Source organism: Pseudophryne corroboree, chromosome 2 (genome assembly GCF_028390025.1).
Source record: "Pseudophryne corroboree isolate aPseCor3 chromosome 2, aPseCor3.hap2, whole genome shotgun sequence".
Lineage (NCBI taxonomy): Eukaryota > Metazoa > Chordata > Amphibia > Anura > Myobatrachidae > Pseudophryne > Pseudophryne corroboree.
In genome coordinates this window covers 846,417,272-846,444,564 of record NC_086445.1, presented here as the reverse complement: position 1 = coordinate 846,444,564, position 27,293 = coordinate 846,417,272, and the positions used below count along the sequence as shown (strand labels likewise).

General features: G+C 46.7%; 1 protein-coding gene and 1 long non-coding RNA gene across 3 annotated transcripts in view; one reads left to right on the top strand and one right to left on the bottom strand.

The window, feature by feature from the left end:
- The window catches only part of GLRA2 (glycine receptor alpha 2), a 377,430-nt gene that overhangs the window by 234,872 nt on the left and 115,265 nt on the right, over positions 1-27,293 (bottom strand). For both annotated transcript variants that reach the window (XM_063955778.1, XM_063955780.1), the window contains one exon: positions 14,443-14,657. In XM_063955778.1, coding sequence (XP_063811848.1) covers positions 14,443-14,657 — 215 coding nt within the window. The remainder of the gene's footprint in view (positions 1-14,442; positions 14,658-27,293) is intronic.
- Positions 1-27,293, top strand: part of LOC135049849 (uncharacterized) — a 40,722-nt gene that overhangs the window by 1,104 nt on the left and 12,325 nt on the right. The window contains exon 2 of the long non-coding RNA XR_010241496.1: positions 12,893-13,009. This is a non-coding gene — a long non-coding RNA (uncharacterized LOC135049849). The remainder of the gene's footprint in view (positions 1-12,892; positions 13,010-27,293) is intronic.

The window sequence follows — 27,293 nt, the reverse complement described above, 5'->3', positions numbered from 1 at the left end:
GATATCTAGGGTTAGGCTACGGGAGGGAACAGTTAGGATTAGGCAACGGGGTGACTGTTAGGGTTAGACACTAAAGGCCCGTACACACTGGTCGATATATCGTCCGTTCTCTTGAACGGCCGATATATCGCGGGACCGTCGGCTAGTTTGTATGGCCGATACGTCTGTGAACTCCGTCGTTCACAGACGTATCGCGTCGGCCGCGCAGCACAGCCGACGGCCAATATATCTAACGATATATTGGCGCGTCGCTGTATGTGTACGGGGCGGTCGTCCGACCGCCCGTACACATGCTGCAGCGGCCGGCGGTGATTGACAGGTGAACTGGGCGGGCGCCCGCCCGCCCGCCCAGTTCATGACGTCAGTCCCCCGACAGATCGGGCAGTGTGTATGCACAGCACACTGCCCGATCCGTACATAGATATATCTGCAGATCAATTGATCTGCAGATATATCTACTAGTGTGTACCCACCTTAAGAGGATGGGTTATGTTTAGGCACTAGGGGGCGGGTTAGGTTATATTTGGGCAAATTGATTTTTTCCACGTCAATTATCAACACCTGTTGACCTTTTGTTACTGTCGCCCTTTCATCTGCCGAATTTTTGTATCTGTTGACCTAATGCTGTCGACCATATGGTGTTGACTTATTGACTGTCGACATATACATTGTTGTTAATCCTCACCCATACTATATAGCCACCTAGTGTATAAACAGTAGCATGATCTGCCAATGTGTGTTCAGAATTATTATGGAGTCAAGGGCTTTTTAGCCACCAAGGTAACAACCTGTACATGGCAACCGAAAATCAACCCACCTATAAGTGTGGTGCCGCACAGTACATATCACATGCATTCACCTTACTGTATGCAGAGCTTATATTTATCATTGTGCTGCCAGGCAACCCCAGTGAGAGGTGAGACAAAGGGCCTGATTCAATTGTAAAGCATAATGCAATATGCTGCACTATATCAGAAACTGTTAATAAATAAAATAATTCAGAGGTGGAAGCAAAAGTGTCTAAAGCTGCTTTTAGTGGTGGTCGCCTGTCTATGACTTGATGTAAATGCAGATACTTAGGGGCTGATTTATCAAAATCCGCATCTGAGGATGCGGATGTGAAGCAATAACATCGGCTCAAACCGCAAAGTGATTATTGATTACATCACAGGGATGTATCAATCGCATACAGGGACAGAACTTGTGAGAAAACTCTGTCCCTGTGATGCCACTCCGCAGCCAAATCGGGGTACATTTCGTAAAAAATACCCAGAGCATGTGCTGCGCATGTGCCGCCTACATCGTCGCCACTACCACCGCCGCCGCCAGGTGTCCCCCATCACAACTATCCCTCCCCCGCTACCGCACTTCCCCCCCACACACACTGCTGCGCTCATTCTCACCAAAGGCAGGTACTGGTGCTCCTGGAGGGCTGCCGATCACCGGGGGTTCCCTGCTGCTGTGACCCCTGAGCTGTAAAGTGAGCTGCCGCTTTGCAGCATCAATTTACTGCACAGGACCGACAGGGAGCCCCGCTGACTAGCAGCCTATGTGAGCGGTGAACAGTCTGTGTACACAACCACTTCTGCTGACATACCTCCCATTACTTGCTCATAAGATGGACCATCTCTGTACGTATGCTAAGGCACCTCCCAGTCACTGCCCACGAAACCCACTACATTAATACACTTCTCCTTACATGTGCCTGAATTTTAAATCAGGTCCAAAATCCCCTTTACTCCATTGCACTTATGCTTGCCCACCCCCTGATCAGCTTCTGAAGGTACTTCAAGCTGCTACAGCAGGTTACTGTACTTCCAGCTCCATATACAGCTGCATTTTCCAGATACAGTATTTGCATTCAAAAAAGCATATTTCTGCAAGCTGCAAACAGACTTACACTTAAGTTTAAATCTGGCTCATTGATGTTGGTCAATGGTAGAGCAGAATGCTGTTAAAAATTGTTGATTTAATTTGTTTAATTTAAATACAAATATTTGAAGTTGATCAAAATAAGGGGCAGATGTATTAACCTGGAGAAGGCATAAGGAAGTGATAAACCAGTGATATGTACAAGGTGATAAAGGCACCAGCCAATCAGATCCTAACTGTTAATTTACATATTGAAGCTGATTGGCTGGTGCCTTTATCACCTTGTACATATCACTGGTTTATCACTTCTGTGACAGGACGATACCGTACGAAAGCACTCGCAGCTTCCGCGTCCCGTTGACTGCGCACAGAATGGAAGGTCAAGCCGCACGAGGCCTGACCACATAGGGGATTCCCGCTTACCGTCAGTAACCGCCTGTTACTGACTCCACCCACTGCGCTGTGGGCGGGTTCTCGCTGCCACCACCAAACTCCTAATCTGCCGTGGCGTTTGGAACCACGGTTCTGCTCTGTATGTGCCGACGCACTGCTTTACCACACCTGTGTGGTGTCGACGAATCCCCACTAGCCACTTGCTAGGCCTCTACCGGTAGCTGGCGGAAGGCGGAGCTTGGAGACGTCAGGTGCTTCCCTGGACAGCCGGAGAACGGGGCTAGGTTTGGCCTACCCCTGTTGGTCACAAGATGAAGCAGTCTTCTTGAGGCAAAGGTGTTTTATTGCTCAAAAACCTTGAAAAAGGCTCCTCCCTATTGCTAGGGGCAACAGCATACAAATAAGATGTTTCAGCAGAAGAAGATGTTACAATACACACTCCTATGGGCCAACTGCCCTCCTTTTATCCCTCTCCAAGACCCTCTACCACAGGGGGTAAGCCCGCCCTGTGGTGTACAACCAATCAATGTTTACCCATGAGCTGTGCATGCTCTGGACTCATGCACACACAACATTGTTCCCAATGGACAGTGGGGAGTGGCCGGTCTCCTTTGTCTCTCCCATCTGGGAGAGCAGGCTACTCCCACGGTGCCGTTCAGTCTGGCTGGGGGGAAGTTTTTCCCTCCTAAACTGACTTCCAGAAACCTGCCCGGGACCCCTCTCACTGCCTGCAGCCTGGATTTGGGCTCCAGAGCTGGGCAGCCTGGCCCCCCGGTCCAGGTTTCCTGGCCACTACGGCTGATCTCCATGGAGCTCCAAGAAACCCCTCAGCTTGTTCTATAGCTGAGCTGCTTCTCTTTCTCCCTGTCCCTATTGGAACTGTGAGGCTGGATGGGAATGCATTCCGTTTTTAGGGAAAAGGTCTGGGAGAATCCATCAGCCTGCACAGCTATGGATTCCCCCTCCTGGGACACACAATCAAGTAAGTGCATTTTATCTTTAAATACATTACATTTTTAAATCACACTGTACATTTCCCTTTGTTAAATATACACTGAGCCTGTGCCCTGCACAGGCTCTACATACTCAGGCACTGCAGTGCCTTCCCTAGCCCTGCAGCCTGGCTGCGAGGGCTCTCTGTGTGCTGGAGGTATGGGGCTGGCTTCCCCCATCCTCCAGCCTGCTTTTCTGCCTCTGGGGTTCCAGGGAGCTGGCTCTCCCTGTCCCCCCAGGGAGGCACTAATCAGTGTCCTCGCCGCACGCAGCGGCGCACCCCCCTGTACCTAAGCCCGGCGGACCGGGACACTTGTCCCGGCCGCCGTGACCCTGGCTTGTTTCAGCGCTGAGGCGCCGGGAGCGTAGCTCCCGGACCCCAGCGCTCACCATCCTGCTGGCCCGCCTAATGTGCCCACGCCGCTAGGGAGCCGGCTAGCCCGGTCCCCCCTGAGCGGTGCCTGTCTTGTGGCCTCGCTGCAGCGTCCGGCGGGGAGCCGGGCTGCAGCGCACCCCCCTCGCCGGCTAGCAGCCCGGGACGTCCGTCCCGGCTGCTGCGGCTGGCCACCCGTGCTGTGCTGAGGCGCTGGGAGCAGAGCTCCCGGCCCCCAGCGGCGGCTCTCACATAGAGCACTGCAGCGGGAGCCGAGCTCCCAGCCGCAGCGCTCACCCTTCTCCCCGGCGCGCACACTCCAGTGCGCCCGGGGCTACACTGACCGCTGCCGGGAGCGGAGCTCCCGGACTCCGGCGGTCAGCGGCTGCCTCCTCTCCCCCGGCGCGCACACTCTGCTGAGCGCGCCGGGGAGCTGTCCTCCCTGCCGTGGTCTCCGGAGGGGTCCGGGACCACGGCGCATGTTACAAAAACACATTTTTTACATGAATAAAACACGGCGCCTAGCGCCCATAATACAATTCAAATTTGGCGCCAAGAGCCCCTTTGTCCTGGCAAATGGCGCCGGGCACTAGGGATTAACCCCTTCAGTGCCAGGGCGGCCATTTGCCTCGTGGCTGGGGGCTCTCCGGCCACACTCCTCCCCCCCCATTCAAGCGGGTCAACCAGGGACCCATGTCCCAACGATTTGGGTCCTGGTCCCGCAGTCCGTTGGGGTGAAGGGGACGCTACCTGGGGGGTGTAGGCTCTGGCCTAGACAGTTCATCCATAGTGCAGTGGGCCTCTCGTCGTGGGTGCACAATGTTCAAATAGTCCACCTGAAGTCCAAGTTCAAGGCTCCACCACAAAAGTCTGTCCAATTTCCCCAAGGTAGGTTGCAGCCACCTAACAGGTAGGTGGTAAGTCACCACTGTGGGGGGCCGGTTACAAACAAGTGCCACCCACGGTGTCCCAACTGTGGCATACCCCACCTCCCACAATAGCAGTTTTCTGCTCAAACAGGCCACAGGGTGCTCCTGCCCATATGGCTCTTTCTGGCTCGGTACTGCTCCCAGTCCGTGCAGTGGCGCAATAGTTCGTAACACACAGTCCTGGTCAAGAATGTGCGCCATCAGCACTGGAGCGGGTACCCGAGCCTCCTTCAATGACTGGAATGCCAACTCGCAAGCGGGTGCAAAGTCCACTGACTTGGGAATGCCCTTCCTAGCCATCTCTGTCAAGGGGTTCACTACAGGACTAAAGTCAATGACAACATGTCCGTAGGGCCTTACAGGTTCTAAGGTCAGTACCGGTCTGGGTGATGTGGGTCGGGGACAGCCTCTGGTTGCCTCCACCCCCTCTGGGTTGGGCCTACCCCTGTCTCCTCCCACATGGTGCCCCAGGCACTGCACCTTCGTCATACCTATCTGGCAACTGTCTGCCCTAACTGTCAGACCTGCCCTCCAATCCTCCTCCGTCGACCTATGACTCGGGAAACCTACCCTGTCACCTAGGTCTACTCTTCCCTTCTCGTCCGCTACCTGTGCCACAGTGATGGCGGCCAGACCACCAGTCTCTGGATCCTGTGTGGCATCCACCACAGGGAGGCTGCGGGTCTTCCCCGATCTACTGTGCACAGGCAGGGGACCTGCTATGTCCACAGCAACTTGCTGCGAGGGTTCTCCTATGGGCAGAGGCCCAGAGACAACACAAACGCTGGAGTGCCCCGGCTGCCAACGCATGGCACCAGCCTTACATTTGGTCTGGGCGTCATCCGACATTCCAGACCAGGGTAAGCTCTGTGTCAGGCACTTCAGGGTACGGTCTGTCTCCGGGTTGCTGTCCAAAGGGGTTTCGCTGGCAACCGACACCGGTTGCGCAGGAACGTTCCCTGAGGGGACCAGTTGGACACATTCCCTATCTGGTCTATCCCCTCCCACTTTCCTGGCTACCCTGTACCTTAACCCTTCCCGCCCGGTCAAACTTCCTGCCCCAACCCTGTCAAGGCCGCTGCCAGAGTGGCGCCTCATGCCTTTCAGGGATGGGTCAGAGAGTTGAGCCTCCCTAAACTCCTGCCTGCGGCCCTCAATCTCTCCTAAATTGGGACACACTACAGGGGGATCTAGGTGGGGACTACTAGGGTCAGTCTGGTAGGGGTCAGTCATGGAAAAGTCAGTGTGGTTTCTCATACTCACCGCCGGAGTTGGCAAACCACTTGGGTCAGGAACATCATTGGGCACCCCCACAGGATCAAACGAGCTGGAACCGACATCCTCTGCGTTGCTAGGGGACGTGGGCATACCAGAGGCAAAAGGCATGCGGGGTAGATGTGCTGATCTAGCCGCTGTAATCTTTTCCTCTGGGCTGGTTGATGCTGTGGTTGGCTGTGCTGGCAGTTGTCTAGCAGCTGTAGTCTTTTCCTCTGGGCTGGGCGGTGCTGGAGTAGCTGATGTCAATGGTGGTTTTGGAACTTGACTCCGGGGAATGGCGCCAACAAACATAGTGACGATCCCACCACCCAGATCATTTCCTAGGACCACATCAGTTGGGAGACCATCCATGACGGCAACTTCTCGCAACTCGGGTCCAGCTCCCCAGTCCAGGTAGACTCTTGCCATGGGAACCGCTTTTTCTGTTCCTTCTGCCAGGGTGATCGTGGCAGTGCGACCCTGCAATACTGCAGCAGGATCTATAAGGTGGGGGCTCACCACAGTGATTGAGGCCCCAGAGTCTCTTAGGCCTTCCCCCTGCAGGGGTCCCACGTGGACCGGCTGCAGGTGCCTCCACATGTTGTGTAGGGGCTGTTTGGCCATGCAGGTGACTCTCTCCGCAGAGTGCACCTGTCTCTCGCCACACTCCATCGGACTGACTGGAGGGGGAACAGTCTCTGTAGGCTCATCTCCTCTCGTCAAACAAGCAAGCCGGGCTCCAGCACTCGGATTTGGGGCACGAGTCTGGGGTGCTTGGGATGCAGGACAGTTCATCCTCAGATGTCCGATTTTCCCACAGCCGTAGCACTTCTTCTCCAGTCGTGGCACCGATGATCTCTGATCAGTTGCAGGGACGCTGCGGTGCGGTTGCTGGCCAAGAGCACCCGGGTTGGAAGATGCTTGTCTTTGGGGGTGATGAGCTGAAGAGGGTGGTCCCTTTGGTGGTACAGTCTGTTGGAGCTGGCTGCTGGCGGGGCGCTTCTGCCCCCGTGGCCGAATTGCCACATATTTGTCGGCTAATTGGGCAGCCATTTTTAAGCTGGGTGGCTCCCGATCTAGCACCCACTCCTTCACTTCTTGGGCGCACCTGCGGTAGAACTGCTCTCTGCAGATCAGGTCGATCAGTGCGTCCCATGTAGTGGCTTCCGAATCCTTCACCCACTTCACCACGTACTGCCGCAGCTGGGTGGCGAACTGCTCATGGGTGCTGCTAGGATTCTTGGGCAAGTCTCTGAACTTCTTCCTGTAAGACTCTGGAGTGATGAAGAATCGCTGGAGGAGGGCCTTCGCGACTTCGTCGTAGTTCCCGCAGTCCTCCGTGTCCACTCCTCGATAGGCCTCCAAGGCCTCTCCATGCAGAGTGGGCACAAGGTGTCTCACCCACTCTGACTTGGGTAGATCGTGTAGTTTACAAGTCCTTTCAAAAACTTGCAAATGTCCATCAATGTCCCCATCACTGTCTGCAAACTTGGCAAACTGAATACGTCCTGATCTGTCTACAACAGCTGACAACGGCTCCCGGGGTACCACGGCCTGTGGTGCCCGCTCCGCATGCCACATCCGAATGACAAGCATGCGTTCTTGCTCCGTTGCCCTTTCCCCCAATTCCGCTAGCCGATCTGCTAGGGTATCCGGGCCGCCCCTGGGACGTTGGGATCCTGGCCCTGCTAGGGATTGCTGAGAAACATTGCTGCTGTGAGAGAGGGCGGGGCTTATGGTTCTCACCGGTTCCTTACGAAGGTCCACTGTTGGGCCGTCCTCTGCGATGCTGACGCCGTCAGTGCTCTCCACCTCCGCCCGATGAGACTCCTCCACGCTCCTGAGCGCCGCCTGCATGACGCTCCTGGACGCGTTGAAAGGGATATCCACACCCTTCCCCTGGCATACGATCTCCAGATCCTCCTTGGACATTCCGCCGAATTCCGCCATCTTGTGCGTCCTCCTGCGCTGCAGTTACTCCTCTCCTGAGTAACTCGGCTTCTCCAATCGGGTGATGAAAAGCCGCCTGGGATTATCCCGCCACTATGCCACCAATTTCTGTGACAGGACGATACCGTACGAAAGCACTCGCAGCTTCCGCGTCCCGTTGACTGCGCACAGAATGGAAGGTCAAGCCGCACGAGGCCTGACCACATAGGGGATTCCCGCTTACCATCAGTAACCGCCTGTTACTGACTCCACCCACTGCGCTGTGGGCGGGTTCTCGCTGCCACCACCAAACTCCTAATCTGCCGTGGCGTTTGGAACCACGGTTCTGCTCTGTATGTGCCGACGCACTGCTTTACCACACCTGTGTGGTGTCGACGAATCCCCACTAGCCACTTGCTAGGCCTCTACCGGTAGCTGGCGGAAGGCGGAGCTTGGAGACGTCAGGTGCTTCCCTGGACAGCCGGAGAACGGGGCTAGGTTTGGCCTACCCCTGTTGGTCACAAGATGAAGCAGTCTTCTTGAGGCAAAGGTGTTTTATTGCTCAAAAACCTTGAAAAAGGCTCCTCCCTATTGCTAGGGGCAACAGCATACAAATAAGATGTTTCAGCAGAAGAAGATGTTACAATACACACTCCTATGGGCCAACTGCCCTCCTTTTATCCCTCTCCAAGACCCTCTACCACAGGGGGTAAGCCCGCCCTGTGGTGTACAACCAATCAATGTTTACCCATGAGCTGTGCATGCTCTGGACTCATGCACACACAACATTGTTCCCAATGGACAGTGGGGAGTGGCCGGTCTCCTTTGTCTCTCCCATCTGGGAGAGCAGGCTACTCCCACGGTGCCGTTCAGTCTGGCTGGGGGGAAGTTTTTCCCTCCTAAACTGACTTCCAGAAACCTGCCCGGGACCCCTCTCACTGCCTGCAGCCTGGATTTGGGCTCCAGAGCTGGGCAGCCTGGCCCCCCGGTCCAGGTTTCCTGGCCACTACGGCTGATCTCCATGGAGCTCCAAGAAACCCCTCAGCTTGTTCTATAGCTGAGCTGCTTCTCTTTCTCCCTGTCCCTATTGGAACTGTGAGGCTGGATGGGAATGCATTCCGTTTTTAGGGAAAAGGTCTGGGAGAATCCATCAGCCTGCACAGCTATGGATTCCCCCTCCTGGGACACACAATCAAGTAAGTGCATTTTATCTTTAAATACATTACATTTTTAAATCACACTGTACATTTCCCTTTGTTAAATATACACTGAGCCTGTGCCCTGCACAGGCTCTACATACTCAGGCACTGCAGTGCCTTCCCTAGCCCTGCAGCCTGGCTGCGAGGGCTCTCTGTGTGCTGGAGGTATGGGGCTGGCTTCCCCCATCCTCCAGCCTGCTTTTCTGCCTCTGGGGTTCCAGGGAGCTGGCTCTCCCTGTCCCCCCAGGGAGGCACTAATCAGTGTCCTCGCCGCACGCAGCGGCGCACCCCCCTGTACCTAAGCCCGGCGGACCGGGACACTTGTCCCGGCCGCCGTGACCCTGGCTTGTTTCAGCGCTGAGGCGCCGGGAGCGTAGCTCCCGGACCCCAGCGCTCACCATCCTGCTGGCCCGCCTAATGTGCCCACGCCGCTAGGGAGCCGGCTAGCCCGGTCCCCCCTGAGCGGTGCCTGTCTTGTGGCCTCGCTGCAGCGTCCGGCGGGGAGCCGGGCTGCAGCGCACCCCCCTCGCCGGCTAGCAGCCCGGGACGTCCGTCCCGGCTGCTGCGGCTGGCCACCCGTGCTGTGCTGAGGCGCTGGGAGCAGAGCTCCCGGCCCCCAGCGGCGGCTCTCACATAGAGCACTGCAGCGGGAGCCGAGCTCCCAGCCGCAGCGCTCACCCTTCTCCCCGGCGCGCACACTCCAGTGCGCCCGGGGCTACACTGACCGCTGCCGGGAGCGGAGCTCCCGGACTCCGGCGGTCAGCGGCTGCCTCCTCTCCCCCGGCGCGCACACTCTGCTGAGCGCGCCGGGGAGCTGTCCTCCCTGCCGTGGTCTCCGGAGGGGTCCGGGACCACGGCGCATGTTACAAAAACACATTTTTTACATGAATAAAACACGGCGCCTAGCGCCCATAATACAATTCAAATTTGGCGCCAAGAGCCCCTTTGTCCTGGCAAATGGCGCCGGGCACTAGGGATTAACCCCTTCAGTGCCAGGGCGGCCATTTGCCTCGTGGCTGGGGGCTCTCCGGCCACAACTTCCTTATGCCTTCTCCAGGTTAATACATCTGCCCCAATATACTCAAAATAACACTGTGTTGCGGACATGGTAAAGTAAAAAGCATAAAAAAGTGGGTGAAATAACAGAACCTATAGAGAATGCACACACAAAACAAGTAAGTGAATAATGCTATCAATAATAAATCTATGATATGCTGAAAAAATAAAAGTATTCAGAGAGCACTGATTTGTGCAGTGGATATTTTAAAGGACACTGCAATACCAGGGCCAGATTAAGGCTTGTGGGGGCCCCCACCAGTAACATTAATGCTGCCTGCTCCAGCCCCTGTCGCCTATAGTTAGGCCCTGGAGACCCCCTTTCCCAAGCACAGTACCAGGAGGCAAGCAGAGAGGATACAGTGCTGCTGCTGTTAGACGCTGCCAGCCAGGGACTGGAACAAACTGGCTTAGAGGTACATTTACTAAGCAGTGATAAGAGCGGAGAAGTGAGCCAGTGGAGAAGTTGCCCATGGCAATCAATCAGCACTGAAGTAACATCTATAATTTGCATACTATAAAATGATACAGAGCTGCTGATTGGTTGATGGGGAAATTTGATGGGGAATTGATGGGGAAATTTCTCCACTGGCTCACTTCTCCGCTCTTATCCCTGCTTAGTAAATGTACCCCTTAGTATTAGGAAACTCCTCCTCCACCCTATAGTGACAGCAGGAGGACATCGGACAGCATATGCCCACTGCTGGGAGCCAGTGCTATGCTGCTGCTGCTCCTCGACGCAAGTAATTGATGGTCACTGTGGGGATACTAGCTCCCCTCACCTGTGTCTGGGGGGTCAACTGAGCCAGTAACCCTGAGGTACCCCTACCTGGCTGCCTATATTCGATGGCAGAGGCTTATTTCTGCCAGGTGGGGAGAGGTTAGGTCTCAAACTAAAACCCTATTCTGGCCCAAATGGCAGAAGATGAATTTAATGTTAATATATTGTACAGCCGGACTCTGGTTTACCTAAGCTGCACACCCTACTTCCCAAACATTTGGAAGAACTTACAATGAACTAGGACTTGTTTACTGAATACCTATATGAGACATTGAGAGAAACTGTTTATTTTAAACGGGATACATTTAATATTGGGTGATGATCTGGAAATCAGTTCAAACAGTAATAAGGTGATGAGCAACTGGAGGAAAATGCTCAGTCTGTGCCTGATTCCTTTTCATAGTCCAAAATCCATGTTATGCTTTCTGCTAATTGTTGACGTAATCCACAAATGAGACATTCCTGAGGCTGAAGTGCCTGCTGTGTATTATATGTATATTCTACAATATCTACAAGAGATGGTAAGAGTGGGAGGGAGGTCACTATACTGACGCTGGGATTCCAGTATCGAGATGGCCGGCAGGGGGAGGGAGTGAGCGCAACTATCCCCTTGCAGGGGTGTTGTGGAGACCCACGAGTGGGAATAGTCCCTGCAATTCGGCATGCCGACTGTCGGTATTCTAAGGGGGCAGGATGTGGGGGGAGGTATTGGGGAAGGTACATCTGGAGAATATTACACATAATTTGTCACAGAGTCCGGAGAAGTTCTGACCACTGATGTAAAAACAATTAATTTTTTGGATGTTAGTATTTCAGTGTTAGAAGGGAAGATTAATACTACATTGTTTGTAAAACCGACAGAAATAATCTCCTGAAATACGATAGTTTTCATCCTAGATCAACAGTGAAAAGTCTACTGTATTCCCAGTTCTTGCGGGTTTTCCGTATTACCTGTGATGTAAAGGACTGGGAAATGAAGTTGACTAAGATGACAAACAAATTTCTGGAGCGAGGCTATCCAGCTAGAGACCTTGAGAGAGCCAAAAAACAGGCTTTGCAATTTACACGCAACCAGCTACTTGAACCTAAAGTTAAAAAACAACTTGAAGGCAGGTACCCATGGGTGACACAGTACAATTCAAGTAGTGTACATTTGTCTAGGAGGGCCAGGCAACTATGGCCCATAGTATCCTCAGATAAGGAACTGGGCGAGGTCTATCAATCTAGGTTATTGGCCAGCTATTCCAGGAATAAAAGCATTAGGGATATAGTGGTCAAGACTGATATATCTGATTTTGATGGACCTGAGCCACATTTCCTAAGTAAGAGAAAAGGATGCTACCGGTGTAGTGGCTGTACAACATACAGCTATTTAATCCCAGGTGACAAATGTATGCATCCACATATGGGTAAATCTTATACCATCCAATACCTGTTGTCATGTGATTCTAAATTTGTTATATATCTTTTAACTTGCCCCTGTGGGTTAGCGTATGTGGGCAAGACAGATTGTTCCTTTAAAACACGGATGGCACAGCACAGATATGCCATTCGGGAGGCAAATAAATCGGGGGACAGTGAACAACCTGTGGCCAGACATTTTGTGAAGGCTCAGCATAACATAGCCACCTTGAGGTATAAGATCATTGACCATGTCTCCAAATCACTACGAGGTGGGGATAGGTCTAAAAAACTGCTTCAAATGGAATCCAGATGGATTCACAGACTTAATATCATCCAGCCTAAGGGACTAAATGAATCTCTAAATCTTAGATGCTTCTTATAAATTTTTATTAACTGAAGCACTGTAATATGATAAAAAGCTAATAGAACTAGGCTAGAGACCAATTAATACTGTAATTTTTTGCTAGGTAACATATGTCTATATGCCACTATAGATACCATGACATGGAGGGCAGACTATTGTTTTTAATTGTTGTGTTTGTTTATATAATGGTTTGCACTTAGTTTTTTTTATTTAGGTCGCTTTGTGACTATGCTCATTAATCATTCTAGATCATGGAGGTGTTGTAAAAAGTTGTATATATGGCTGTAACACTTTTCACATACACTTATGTTTATATGTAACCATGGTGACTTTGTTCATTAGCCAACAGCGCGTGTGCTGGTCGGACCGGCGATGTGTCATTTCCGGAAGCGCCGGCGAGACATGACCGGAAACCGAGCTACGGCGTCTGAGGCGGCGGACGAGATCACTCACTGGAAGGTATTTAAACACTGGTCTTTGTTATTGTTAATTGTCCTGACGACGGGGCTGCGACCCCGAAACGTAGATACTTTTGACATTAAATCTACTGCACTTTATTATATCTCCAAGTGCCGCCCTTCTGGATCATTATACCAATGGGCTGCAACCCGACTGGGAGGGCATCGGTAGCAAGATGATATAGCAGTAAGGGTCCGCTCGAGTGCCGGGTCTATCTGCACATTATATATATATATATATATATATATATATACAAACGTATAATGAAGAAAAAAATAAATTTTACTGTATTAAAATCTCTAACAAGATCTAACAAGAAAGATAAATCACCATCCTGGTTTGCTAAAAACAGAGTATACAACATCCCACAAGCCCTTCCCAAAAAAAGAGGAGAAATCTGCCCACACAAGAAAACCAAACTTCCACTCAATCTACAGGTTTACAATAGAGCAATAGACTTGTATTTATATGATGACCTGTGATAAAAATGCATAAGCACAATGTATACATAAAAATATCCAAAATTCTCATATGCAGAAAAAGGAATTATTTGCATTGTAATGATTTATTGTTTCTATGAAATTCTCTCCCTCAAACATGGAAGGCTGCCAGTAACATGATGTGTCACTAAATGCACAGTATATACATATGTGTCCTCATACATCTGTGCTGCAGTCATGCCAAATAGTCCCTTTTGGCACGCCAGGTCACATGAGAATTGTCTACATTTTTGTGTCTTTTTTTTCAGGCAAAAGTGCATGTTAATCGACTAGGACGCACGAGGAGACTGCTGAATAATTTGATACATGACACTTGTATATCTGTTTGCGACTGAGTCTCTGTACACAAAGTGCAACAATGTTGCAGCCACAGCTTTTACAATACAATTTATGTGTCATATATCAAATTAATCAGCAACGTCTTCTTGTCAGCAAAAAATACGCAGGACGTTAGCAGAGTGGACCTGGTGGCTCAGACATTGTTATAACAAATAAAAAACATAGCATATCTCGTTATTATTTTGTATGAGCTTACAATTAACCTAAAATCATACACTGCTACATGTTCAGAAGACTATCATCCCACTTTAATATCATCAATTACTTTCCATCTCTAAGTAATGACATTTTCAAGCATCCCTAATTACCACTGTATAAAATGCATATACTTTTCCTATAATGTTTACAAAACACAATACTAAAACGTGAGTTAAAAATAACCATTACATTTCTATGTGTTCAATTTATAAACTTAATATGCTTTCAGTATCTACATACACCTTAGGCAGCCTTTATGAGAATGCAGTCAACCAATCTCTTTGAGCCAGTGACATCACTGAGCCACTTTGCCTTTGTTCATAACCACAAAATGGCTTCCCCCTCTGTGTGTAGGTAGTAGGAGCTCTTTAAGACAGTAGTAATATGTTGTCTTACCTTTGGAAGCGAAGCTCTTGAGCCTGAGCTCTGCGTTGTCATTGTTAAGACTGTTGTAATTCCCAAAGCAACTCTGGCAGGTGCAGCATCCATGTTAATCCAGAATGACACCCAAGACAAAATGACAATGAGTAAGCTGGGAATGTACATCTGTATCAAGTAATATCCCATTTGACGTTCTAGGTGAAATTTAACCTCAATGCATGTAAATTTTCCTAAAAAAAAAAAGAGACATAAACATCACACACATACATAGTGCTACATGATGAACAGAAAGAAAATAACTGCAATGCACACCACTAGTTTTCAAAAATATAAGCAAAATTCACACGCTAATAACCTGCACAAGTCCAGTATTTTAAAACAAACAGAATAATGGATTGTAATCCTGTACAATGGAAATATGAGCAGGTGAACACTTATTATCACCTTTTCATCTTATGCCTCCAGTAGGGATGCAGTCAATATACCGGCTGTTGGGATCCCGGCATTCAGGAGACTTGATGCCGGAATCCTGACAGCCGGTAAAATACCGGTTCTTGGGTCTACACCACCGAGTCGGAACCACCATGCCCAATGTGTGGTGAGCTCTCAATTTTAGATAGTATGTTTATGTGATTAGTTATTTGTGGGGTTAAAGTGTATACAACAAAAATACTACAGTAGGTTGGGTTCATGCTTATGTGGGAAATTATGGTTGCTTTTAATATCTATGTATTTGGAAAGAGTCAGCAACATTTCTATGCATTCCACAGATTTTCTCAACAAACAAAATCTAATGAATGCCAATCAGTCAAAAGAAAGATTCAAGGAGTCTCTAGAGAAGCATTTTTACTTGCAACTAGTGATAGTGGTCTCTCTGATTTATTATGAGAGCATTTCAAAAAGAGTTTTAATACAGATAGTAGTGGTTTCCAGATACATCACACAGAATACATACAGTATGAGTGCATAGTGCCTTATCTGATTTTATTCAGAGAAATGGGTAGCTATTTTTGTCTGGTGAAAAGAAATGCAGACATTGTTATTTTTTTTGATTGAGACTATTCATTTATGGGTATGCTAAGCTTTGTGTTTCTGGGCCAAGAGTATGTCTGCCTTGTCTTCCTTTCATAAGACTTCTGCTGGTTGACCTGATCCATAATAGTAAGGAGCTTTATTTATTTACTGTTCTTAGGGTAGCATTGGTGTTTAAACATCAGGTACAAGCAGGGGTGCAGAGAGATTGGGAGGAATGGTACTAATTAACCTTGGATTTTTTAATGAGCCCAGCAGGGGCCCAGGCCAACTGTACAGGGGGAATAATATTCCCTTCTTGGCAGTATAGTACAGTAGTTTTCATTCATTTATTTTCCGGGTTGTGCCTTGGCAGACCTCCAGAGTTTGACCATTGCTCTACCATCACCTGGTCCGGCCATTATTCTCAACGGCCCTGGGAACGAATCTCTACTAGATCAGATATTTGTTATTTTCTGTGCTGTGATTAGTCCCATAATAATACCTTGTATTGTCATCTTCTACAATGCAAAGTATTATAGGTGACTGTAGGTTTTAGGCAAGCTGTTATAGATGTAGAAGTCATTAATTGTTTGTGTAATCTCAATGCTATACTGTTGATTAAGAAAAAGTGACCAATTAAGATACTACCATACAGTATTTGAATAGATGGAAAGGAGATTATACCAAGATCCAATACAACCACTTTGTGGTTTGACCCAAGGCAAACGCAGGGGAAAAGGAACTTTGTCCTACATAGGAGTGTAGGCAAGAGCAATGAGGAGGTGTCCGAGTGTACCCACAAAAAGTGTGTATTACACATGGTTAATGGTACCAAGTGGAGTGGTTGCACCTGGGACCAGCTCTGCCAAGAGAGCAGGACCTGGCAAGGAGCCCCGTGATGGTGTGACTATGTCTCCCCTTCAGCCCAGTATCTAGGGGAGGCACAATTTCTGTGTACCCTTATGTACCAGGTTCCAGCATTTTTCATGGTAGACCTGCATGTTGGAGTCTTTTATTGATTAATATATAAGAAAATTGACTCTAGTAAATAAAAATGGAGGGGTGTACATACACATTAATCAGTAGAGTAACATCAAAGGTGCTTCAAACTGATCAATGTAAAATATGAAAGTGATTACTTTAACTGTGTTAGTTACACTTTAAAAAAAACAAATATATTTTTATTACAATTTTTTATATTAATTTGTTATATAACATTGTAAAATGAGGATAACACTAGCTTATGCATAAGAGAAATCATCTTTAAGAAACCACAAAAAAAGTTTAATTTCAGCCAAACACATCATAAGGATATGCTTAGTCAGCAAACTAGGACAATATATGTATGCATTGACTCTATTAATAGGTAAAAAGAAGCATTAGTAGCAACAAAAAAAAAATCAATTTACAATGAAATGCTTGCTCTGTGACTATCCTTTGTTTGCTATAGAATTGGAAGGCTTTGTTGCATTTTTATTTTTCTGAGACTTATGTTGTATACAGCCAGAAATTACTAACTTGTAGCAATTATGGAACTCGCATTCTCTGAAGCATTATTCGGGCTCTTTGTGACATAGTTTTATCTCTCCTGAGTTGCAATAAATCACAGATATACAATATACATACTTTCCAGACTCTAATAAAAAATAATTGGAAATGAAGATGAGATTTTTCATGTCCTCCTAAACAATAACTCTGTAAACCTTTCTTTACCAAAGTCATTAACTGATGTAAAGTTTTTAAATTGTGACTGAACTTTCTAAACTGAATGTGCCCATTATGTACTTGAAATCCACAAGAATTGTTTCTCCAAAAGTGACAGATGCATGTATGACACATACTGTATGACTGCTTCTGCCACGGTTTATTATGATATTGAGCACAATCACACCACTGATGCCACTACAGTAGGATACATTCATGCTTATCGGAGAAATTATGGTTGCAGTTAAATTTCTTTTGAAACAGGAGCTTCTCTATGTATTCATCAGATTCTCTCAACAAACAAAATCTAATGAATGTCGATCAGTCAGAACAAAGCTTCAAGGACTCTCTAGAGAACTATTTCTATTTGCAAGTAGTGATAGTGGTCTCTCTGATTTATTATGAAAGCTCTTGAAAAAGATATGTAATACAGACACTAGTGTATTGCAGAAACATCACACAGCATATATATGCATATAGATAGCCCCCTATCTGATTTTCGAATACATCAGAGAATATTATTATGACCTTCACAGAAAACAATAAAAGATTCAAGATATCGCACAGTGATCCATTCAGACATGAAAAGAAAAACAAAGCCCTACTTAAAATCTGATATCAAATATCTTTTCTTTTCATACCTACAATTACTTTTAAAGATATTTTTGCTTCACACACATATATTATTTAGAGATGAGCAGGTTCAGATCTCAGGACTCCTGGAGCCCGGGTCTTCCCGCTAGACTCGGATCCCAGAACGAGGCAAAACATCATACCACTGACAGATTTTCATGGGTTTTGGATTCCATATAAAGAGCCACGCATCGCCGCCATTTTCACTCCAGACTTGGATAGTGAGGGAGATAGAACTCTGTCTCTCTGTGGGTGGTGGCATTGGGTGGAGTCAGTGTGTGCTCTCTAGGGGTGCTGTCCTGTCACTGTGGTGTCCCTGTGCTGTAAGGGGTGCTGTCCTGTCACTGGTGTCATGTGCTGTTAGGGGTGCTGCAGCTGTACAAGGGTGTGGCTGTCCTGTCACTGCTGTACAGGGGCACTGTCCTGTATGCTTTAAAAATACAGGGGTGCTGTGAAAATACTTTGGTGCTGGATCTGTCCAGTATGCTGTAAAAATTCAGGGGTGTTGTAAAGGTACACTGGACCTGTCTTGAATGCTGTAAAATTACAGGGGTGCTGTGAAAATACATGTACACTGGCTGTCTTGTATGTTGTAAAAGTATAGGGGTGCTGTTGTTAAAATAAATGTATACTAGCCCTGTCTTGTATGCTGTAAAACGTCAGGGGTGTTGTTCAAATACAGGGGTGCTGGCCCTGTACTAAATGCAGTAAAAATACAGGGGTGCTGTTGTTAAAATAAAAATACACTGGCCCTGTCTTGTATGCTGTAAAATGACAGGGGTGTTGTTCAAATACACGGGTGCTGGCCCTGTCCTATATGCTGTAAAAATACAGGGGTTCTGTGAAAATAAAGTTACACTGATCCTGTCCTGTATGCTGTAAAAATACAGGGGTGCTGTGAAAATAAGGTACACTTGGCCTGTCCTGTATGCTGTAAAACTACAGGGGTGCTGTGAAAATAAGGTACACTTGGCCTGTCCTGTATGCTGTAAAATTACAGGGGTGCTGTTGTTAAAAAAAGAACACTGGCCCTGTCTTGTATATTGTAAAAATACAGAGGTGTTGTTCAAATACAGGGGTGCTGACCCTGTCCTGTATGCTGTAAAAAAAGAGGGATGCTGTACAAAAGAAGGTACACTGGCCCTGTCCTGTGTGCTGTATAAATGCAGGGCTACTGTTAAAATAAGGCACAATGGCCCTGACCTGTATGATGTAAAACTACAGGGGAGCTGTGAAAATAAAGGTACACTTGCCCTGTCCTGTATGCTGAAAATATTACAGGGGTGCTGTTGTTAAAAAAGTACACTGGCCCTCTCTTGTATATTGTAAAATTACAGGGGTGTTGTTCAAATAAAGGGGTGCTGACCCTGTCCTGTTTGCTGTAAAAATACAGGGATGCTGTGAACGTAAAGGTACACTGGCCCTGTCTTATATGCTGTAAAAATACAGGGGTGCTGCAAAAATACAGGGGTGCTGGCCCTGTCCTATATGCTGTAAAACTACAGGGGTGCTGATGTTAAAATAAAGGTACATGGGCACTGTCTTGAATACTATAAAATTACAGGGGTGTTGTTCAAATACAGGGGTGCTGGCCCTGTCCTGTATGCTGTAAAAATAGAGGGGTGCTTTGAAAATAAAGGTACACTGGCCCAGTCTAGTATGCTGTCAATATACAGGGGTGCTGTTGTTAAAATAAAATTACACTGGCCCTGTCTTGTATACTGTAAAATGACAGGGTGTTGTTAAAATACAGGGGTGCTGGCCCTGTCGGGTATTCTGTAAAAATAAAGGGGTGCTGTGAAAATAAAGTCACACTGGCCCTGTCCTGTATGATGTAAAAATTAAGAGGTGCTGTGAAAATAAAGGTACACTGGCCCTGTCCTGTATGATGTCAAATTACAAGGTTGCTATTGTTAAAATTAAAGTAAACTGGCCCTGTCTTGTATACTGTAAAATGACAGGGGTGTTGTTCAAATACAGGGGTGCTTGCCTGGTCCTGTATGCTGTAAAAATATAGGGATGCTGTGAAAATAAAGGTACTATACACTTGCCTGGTCCTGTGTACTGTAAAATTACAGGGGTGTTGTTCAAATACGGGGTGCTGACCCTGTCCAGTATGCTGTAAAAATAGAGGGGTGCTTTGGAAAAAAAAGGTACACTGGCCCTGTCTTGTATACTGTAAAATGACAGGGGTGATGTTCAAATACAGGGGTGCTTGCCCTGTCCTGTATACTGTAAAAATATATGGGTCCTGTGAAAATAAAGGTACTGTACGCTGGCCACACCCTATGTGCTGTAAAATTACAGGGGTGCTGTTTAAATACAGGGGTGCTGACCCTGTCCGGTATGCTGTAAAAATAAAGGGGTGCTGTGAAAATAAAGGCACACTGGCCCTGTCCTGTATGATGTAAAAATACAGGTGTGCTGTGAAAATAAAGACACACTTGCCCTGTCCTGTATGCTGTAAAATTACAGTGGTGTTGTTGTTAAAATAAAAGTACACTGGCCCTGCCTTGTACACTGTAAGATTACAGTGGTGTTGTTCAATTACAGGGGTGCTGGCCCTGTCCTGTATGCTGTAAAAATACAGGGGTGTTGTGAAAATAAAGGTACACTTGCCCTGTCTTGTATGCTGTAAAAATACAGGGGTGATGTGAAAATAAAGGTACACTGGCCCTGTCCTGTATGTTGTAAAAATACAGGGGTGCTGTGAAAATAAAGGTACACTGGCCCAGTCTTGTATACTGTAAAATTACAGGGGTGCTGTGAAAATAAAGGTACACTTGCCCTGTCCTGTATGCTGAAAAAAATTGCAGGGGTGCTGTTGTTAAAAAAAGTGCACAGGCCCTGTCTTGAATAATGTAAAATGACAGGGCCGTTGTTCAAATACAGGGGTTCTGGCCCTGTCCTGTATGCTGTAAAAATAGAGGGGTGTTGTGAAAATAAAGGTACACTGGCCCTGTCTAGTGTGCTGTCAAAATACAGGGGTACTGTTGTTAAAATAAAAGTACACTGGCCCTGTCTTGTATACTGTAAAATTACAGGGGTGTTGTTCAAATACAGGGGTGCTGGCACTGTCTGATATGCTGTAAAAATAAAAGGGTGCTGTGAAAATAAAGGCACACTGGCCCTATCCTGTATGAAGTAACAATACAGGGGTGCTGTGAAAATAAAGGTACACTGGCCCTGTCCTGTATGCTGTAAAATTACAGGGTTGCTGTTGTTAAAATTAAAGTACACTGACCCTGTCTTGTATACTGTAAAATAACAGGGGTGTTGTTCAAATTCAGGGGTGTTTGCCCTGTCCTGTATGCTTTAAAAATATGGGGGTGCTGTGAAAATAAAGGTACTATACACTGGCCTTGTCCTGTGTGCTGTAAAAATACAGGGTTACTGTTAAAATAAAGGTACACTGGCCCTGTCCTGTATGCTATAAAAATACAGGGGTGCTGTGAAAATAAATGTACACTTGTCCTGTCCTGTATGCTGTAAAATTACAGTGGTGCTGTTGTTAAGATAAAAGTACACTGGCCCTGTCTTGTGCACTGTAAAATTACAGTGGTGTTGTTCAATTACAGGAGTGCTGGCCCTGTCCTGTATGCTGTAAAAATAAAAGGGTGCTGTGAAAATAAAGGTATACTGGCAATGTCTTGTATACTGTCAAATTATAGGGGTGTTGTTCAAATATATGGGTGCTGGCCCTGTCCTGTATACTGTAAATATACAGGGGTGCTGTAAAAATAAAGGTACACTGGCCCTGTCCTGTAAGCTGTAAAAATACAGGAGTGCTGTGAAAATAATTGTACACTGGCCCTGTCTTGTATGCTGTAAAAATACAGGGGTGCTTTGAAAATACAGGGGTGCTGTGAAAGTAAAGGTACACTGGCCCTGTCTTGTATGCTGTAAAAATACGGGGGTGCTGTTCAAATACATGGGTGCTGGCCCTGTCCTGTATGCTGTAAAAATACAGGGGTGCTGTGAAAATAAAGGTACACTGGCCCTGTCCTGTATGCTGTAAAAATACAGGGGTGCTAGGAAAATCCAGGGGTGCTGTGAAAATAAAGGTACACTGACCCTGTCTTGTATGCTGTAAAATGACATGGATGCTGTTGATAAAATAAAAGTACACTGGGTCTTTCTTGTATACTGTAAAATTACATGAGTGTTGTTCAAATACAGGGGTGCTGTCCCTGTTCTGTATGCTGTAAAAATTCAGGGGAAATTAAAGGTACACTGGCCCTGTCCTGTATGCTGTAAAAATATGGGAGTGCTGTGAAAATAAAGGTACACTGGCCCTGTCTTGTATGCTGTAAAATTACAGGGGTGCTGTGAAAAAAGGGGCACTGTTCTGTGTGCTTTAATAATAAAGGGGTGCTGTCCTGTGAAAAATAGAGAACAAAAGTCTGGAGGAAAAATAGTTAAAGATCAGGAACCACTTCCAGTTCCTAGTAGTAGTGCTGAAGCTGCTGCTGCCACCAGTCATGACATTGGCAATGCAATTTCATCAATGTTGTCTGCTAAGGCCAATGCCCAATCTCATAGAGGGCATGGTAAATCCAAGAGGCAAAAATTAATCAGAAAAAAAAAGGAATTTATATGATGAGATACGTAAAATTGGCAATATGCCATTCACAACATGAAGTGGCAATGAAAGGCTAAGGCCTTGGCCAATGTTCATGACTGGTGGTTCAGCTTCTCATGAAGATGGAAGCCCTCCTCCCTCCTGAAAAATTTAAAAATTAAGCTTGTTAAAGCACAGGAAAAAACTGTGCCTTCAAAGATATCACAAATCCCCAAGAGTCGAAGTGTGTCCGTGATGTATAGGCCTGACATTCCCAAGACTGTATAGGAAGAGGAGGCTCCTACCACCATTTGCACACCCTTTGCAAGTGCTGGGAGGAGCACCGCCAGTCCAGTTGCTGATATTGAGATTGAGGATATCACTGTAGAAGTACACCAGGATGAGGAGGCTATTGGTGTAGCTGGCGCTGAGGAGGAAGTTGACGATGAGGATTCTGATGGTGATATGGTTTGTTTGAATAAGGCACCAGTGGAGATAGTTGTTGGCCAGGGGATGAAAAAGCCCATTGTCATGCCTGGGCAAAATACCAAAAAGCCACATCTTCAGTGTGGAATTATTTCTCCACAAATCCTGACAACAGGTGTCAAGCCATGTGTTGCCTTTGTCAATCCATAATAAGTAGGGGTAAAGACGTTAACCACCTAGGAACATCTTCCCATATACGTCACCTGCAGCACATTCTTCATAAGTCTTTGTCAAGTTCAGAAACTTTGGGTAATAGCATAAGCAGTCCACTGACATCTTATTCTCTTCATCCTGTTGTACCCAAACTCCTGCAATCCAGAAAACCAAATCCCTCAACGCCAATTTCCTTCTCAGTCAGGAATGTCAGTAGTCCTGCAGGCCATGTCACTGGCATGATTGATGAGTCCTCTCCTATCCAGGATTCCTCAGGTGGATCCTTGAGTGGTACTGCTGTTCTTGCTGCTGGGAGTCGATCGTCATCCCAACTAAGCAATTGACTGTCCAACAGTCCTTTGTGAGGAAGATGAAATATGACAGCAGTCACCCTGTTGCAAAGTGGATAACTGAGGCCATAACAACTATGCTGGTGTTAGACATGCATCCGGTATCCACCATTAGTGCAGTGGGATTTAGACAGTTGATGGACGTACTGTGTCCCTGGTACCAAATCCCGTCTAGATTTCACTTCACTAGGCAAGGGACATTAAGAAAATTGTCCTCAGTCTCCTGAAAAATTTGGTTGTACCCACTGTCCAGTTAATCACGGACATGTGAACAAGTGGATCAGGGTAAACTAAGGACAACATGACTGTGACAGCCCACTGGGTAGATGTATTGCCTTCCGCAGCAACAACAGCAGCAGTACCAGCAGCATCTCACAAATGCCAACTCATTCCTAGGAAGGCTATGCTGTGTTTTACCAGTTTCCGTAAGAGGCACACCACTGAGAACCTCTTACAGACAATGGCTTACCCCACTAAGACTATCCTGGGGATTGGTGATATCTGACACCACCACCAATATTGTGCATGCATTACATCTGGCCAAATTCTAGCATGTCCCATGTTTTACACATACAATTAATTTGGTGGTGCAGAATTTTTTTTTTAAAACGACAGGGGCATGCAGGAGATGCTGTCGGTAGCAGGAGAAATTGCAGGCCACTTTCGACATTCAGCGACTGCATCCCGAAGACTGGAGCACCAGCAAACACTCCTGAACCTGCGCTGCCATCAACTGAAGCAAGAGGTGGTAACAAGGTGGAATTCAACCCTCTATGTGCTTCAGAGGATGGAGGAGCAGCAAAAGGCCATTCAAGCCTATACATCCACCTATGATATAGGCAAAGGAGGAGGAATGCATCTTACCCAAGTGCAGAGGAGATTTCCGTGTTGTGCAAGGTTCTACAACCCTTCGAACTAGCCACACGTGAAGTCAGTTCAGACACTGCCAGCTTGAGTCAAGTCATTCCCCTCATCAGGCTTTTGCAGAAGCTGCTGGAGAAATTGAAGGAGGAGCTAAGATGGAGCGATTCCGCTAAGTATGTGGGACTTGTGGATGGAGCCCTTCATTCACTTTGCCAGGATTCAAGGGTGGTCAATCTGTTGAAATCAGAGCACTACATTTTGGCCACTGTGCTCGATCCTAGGTTTAAAGCCTACGTTATATCTCTCTTTCCGGTAGACACAAGTCTGCAGTGGTGCAAAGACCTGCTGGTGAGAAAATTGTCAACTCAAGCTGAACGTGACCCGTCAACAGCTCTTCCTTCATTTTCTCGCGCAACTGGTGCTGCAAGGAAAATAATTAAATTTACTAGTTCACCAGCTGGCAGTGATGCAGGGCAGTCAGGAGCAAGTGTTGTCATCTGGTCCAGACTGAAGGAGCTGTCAACAATTACTGACATGTCTACTGTCACTGCATATGATGCTGTCACTATTGAAAGAATGGTGGATGATTATATCAGTGACAGCATCCAAGTAGGCATGTAATTTGGAGGCCCTTGCACAAACTGGCTTTATTTTACCTAAGTTGCCCCCCCCCCCTTCCATTGTGTACTCCAAAGAGTGTTTAGTACAACTGGTAACCTTGCCAGCGATCGGTGTAGGAGGTTACTTCCACAAAATGTGGAAAAGATGATGCTCATCAAAATTGATTATAAATTCCTCCAGGAAAACCTTTACCGGCAATTGCCTCCAGAAAGTACACAGGGACCTGTGATGGTGGATTCCATTGGGGACAAATTAATACCCTGCATGGATGAGTATGTAAACACCGAAAGGGGTGAGGAATTGGAGGATGAGGATGACATCTTGCTTATGTAGAGCCAGTTTGTGCAAGGAGAGATTAACTGCTTCTTTTTTGGTGGGGGCCCAAACAAACCAGTCATTTCAGCCACAGTCTTGTGGCAGACTCTGTCGCTGAAATGATTGGTTTGTTAAAGTGTGCATGTGCTGTTTATACAACATAAGGGTGGGTGGTAGGGCCCAAGGACAATTCCATCTTGCACCTTTTTTCTTCTTCTTTGCATTATGTGCTATTTGGGGCCTAGTTTTTAAAACTGCCATCCTGACTGCCACTGCAGTGCCACCCTTGATGGACCACGTGTTTGTGCCGCCCACTTGTGTCACTTAGCTTAGTCATCCAGCTTCCTTGGTGCAACATTTTGGCCTAAAAACAATATTGTGAGGTGTGAGATATTCAGAACAGATTGGAAATGAGTGGAAATGAATGTTATTGAGGTTAATAATATCGTAGGGGAAAAAAAAAATTCTGTGATTTAACTGTTTTTATGTTTGTTTGTTTTTCAAAAAAATCCAGATCCAAACCCAGAAGGATGGTTTTGGCAAAAGCCAATCCATATCCAAAATACGAATGAAGATCCAGATCCAAAACCAAAACACAAAACCTGAAAAGTGTCTGCCGCACATCTCTAATATTATTACATTCATTACTTTATTATATTGTAGTGCTAGGAAGTGATGTTTTTTTTAAACTCTCAGAAACTGGAATACAAAAATTACTGGGTATGCATATGTATGTAATGCATAGTTTACATTTGAGCTAAGTAATAATTAAACTGGGAATAGGTTTTCTTTAACTCCTTAGTAATACAGGTTGAGTATCCCATATCCAAATATTCCGAAATACGGAATATTCCAAAATATAGAATTTTTTGAGTGAGAGTGAGATTGTGAAACCTTTGTTTTTTGATGGCTCAATGTACACAAACTTTGTTTAATACACAAAGTTATTAAAAAGATTGTATTAAATGACTTTTAGGCTGTGTGTATAAGGTGTATATGAAACATAAATGAATTGTGTGAATGTAGACACCCTTTGTTTAATGCACAAATTTATAAAAAAATATTGGCTAAAATTGACTTCAGGCTGTGTGTATAAGGTGTATATGTAACATAAATGCATTCTGTGCTTAGACTTAGGTCCCATCATGATGATATCTCATTATGGTATGCAATTATTCCAAAATACAGAAAAATCCGATATCCAAAATACCTCTGGTCCCAAGCATTTTGGATAAGGGATACTCAACCTGTATTTGCAATTTTATAGTATAAGTCACTAATGGAGAGAATGGGCAGGCTGGTGCAGCAGTGATTGGGAGGAGAGGAGGAGAATGAATGATTTAAAAAGAAATGCTATTAATTTTATTTCTTATTTAGGTGTAGAATATATATATATATATATATATATATATATATAATAAAGGGAACACTTAAACAACACAATGTAACTCCAAGTCAATCACACTTCTGTGAAATCAAACTGTCCACTTAGGAAGCAACACTGATTGACAAACAATTTCACATGCTGTTGTGCAAATGGAATAGACAACAGGTGGAAATTATAGGCAATTAGCAAGACACCCCCAATAAAAGAGTTGTTCTGCAGGTGGTGACCACAAACCACTTCTCAGCTCCTATGCTTTCTGGCTGATGTTTTGGTCACTTTTGAAAGCTGGCGGTGCTTTCACTCTAGTGGTAGCATGAGACGGAGTCTACAACCCACACAAGTGGCTCAGGTAGTGCAGCTCATCCAGGATGGCACATCAATGCGAGCTGTGGCAAGAAGGTTTGCTATGTCTGTCATCGTAGTGTTCAGAGCATGTAGGTGCTACCAGGAGAAAGGCCAGTACATCAGGAGACGTGGAGGAGGCCGTAGGAGGGCAACAACCCAGCAGCAGGACCGCTACCTCCGCCTTTGTGCAAGGAGGAACAGGAGGAGCACTGCCAGAGCCCTGCAAAATGACCTCCAGCAAGCCACAAATGTGCATGTGTCTACTCAAACGATCAGAAACAGACTCCATGAGGGTGGTATGAGGGCCCGACGTCCACAGGTGGGGGTTGTGCTTACAGCCCAACACCGTGCAGGATGTTTGGCATTTGCCAGAGAACACCAAGATTTGCAAATTCGCCACTGGCGCCCTGTGCTCTTCACAGATGAAAGCAGG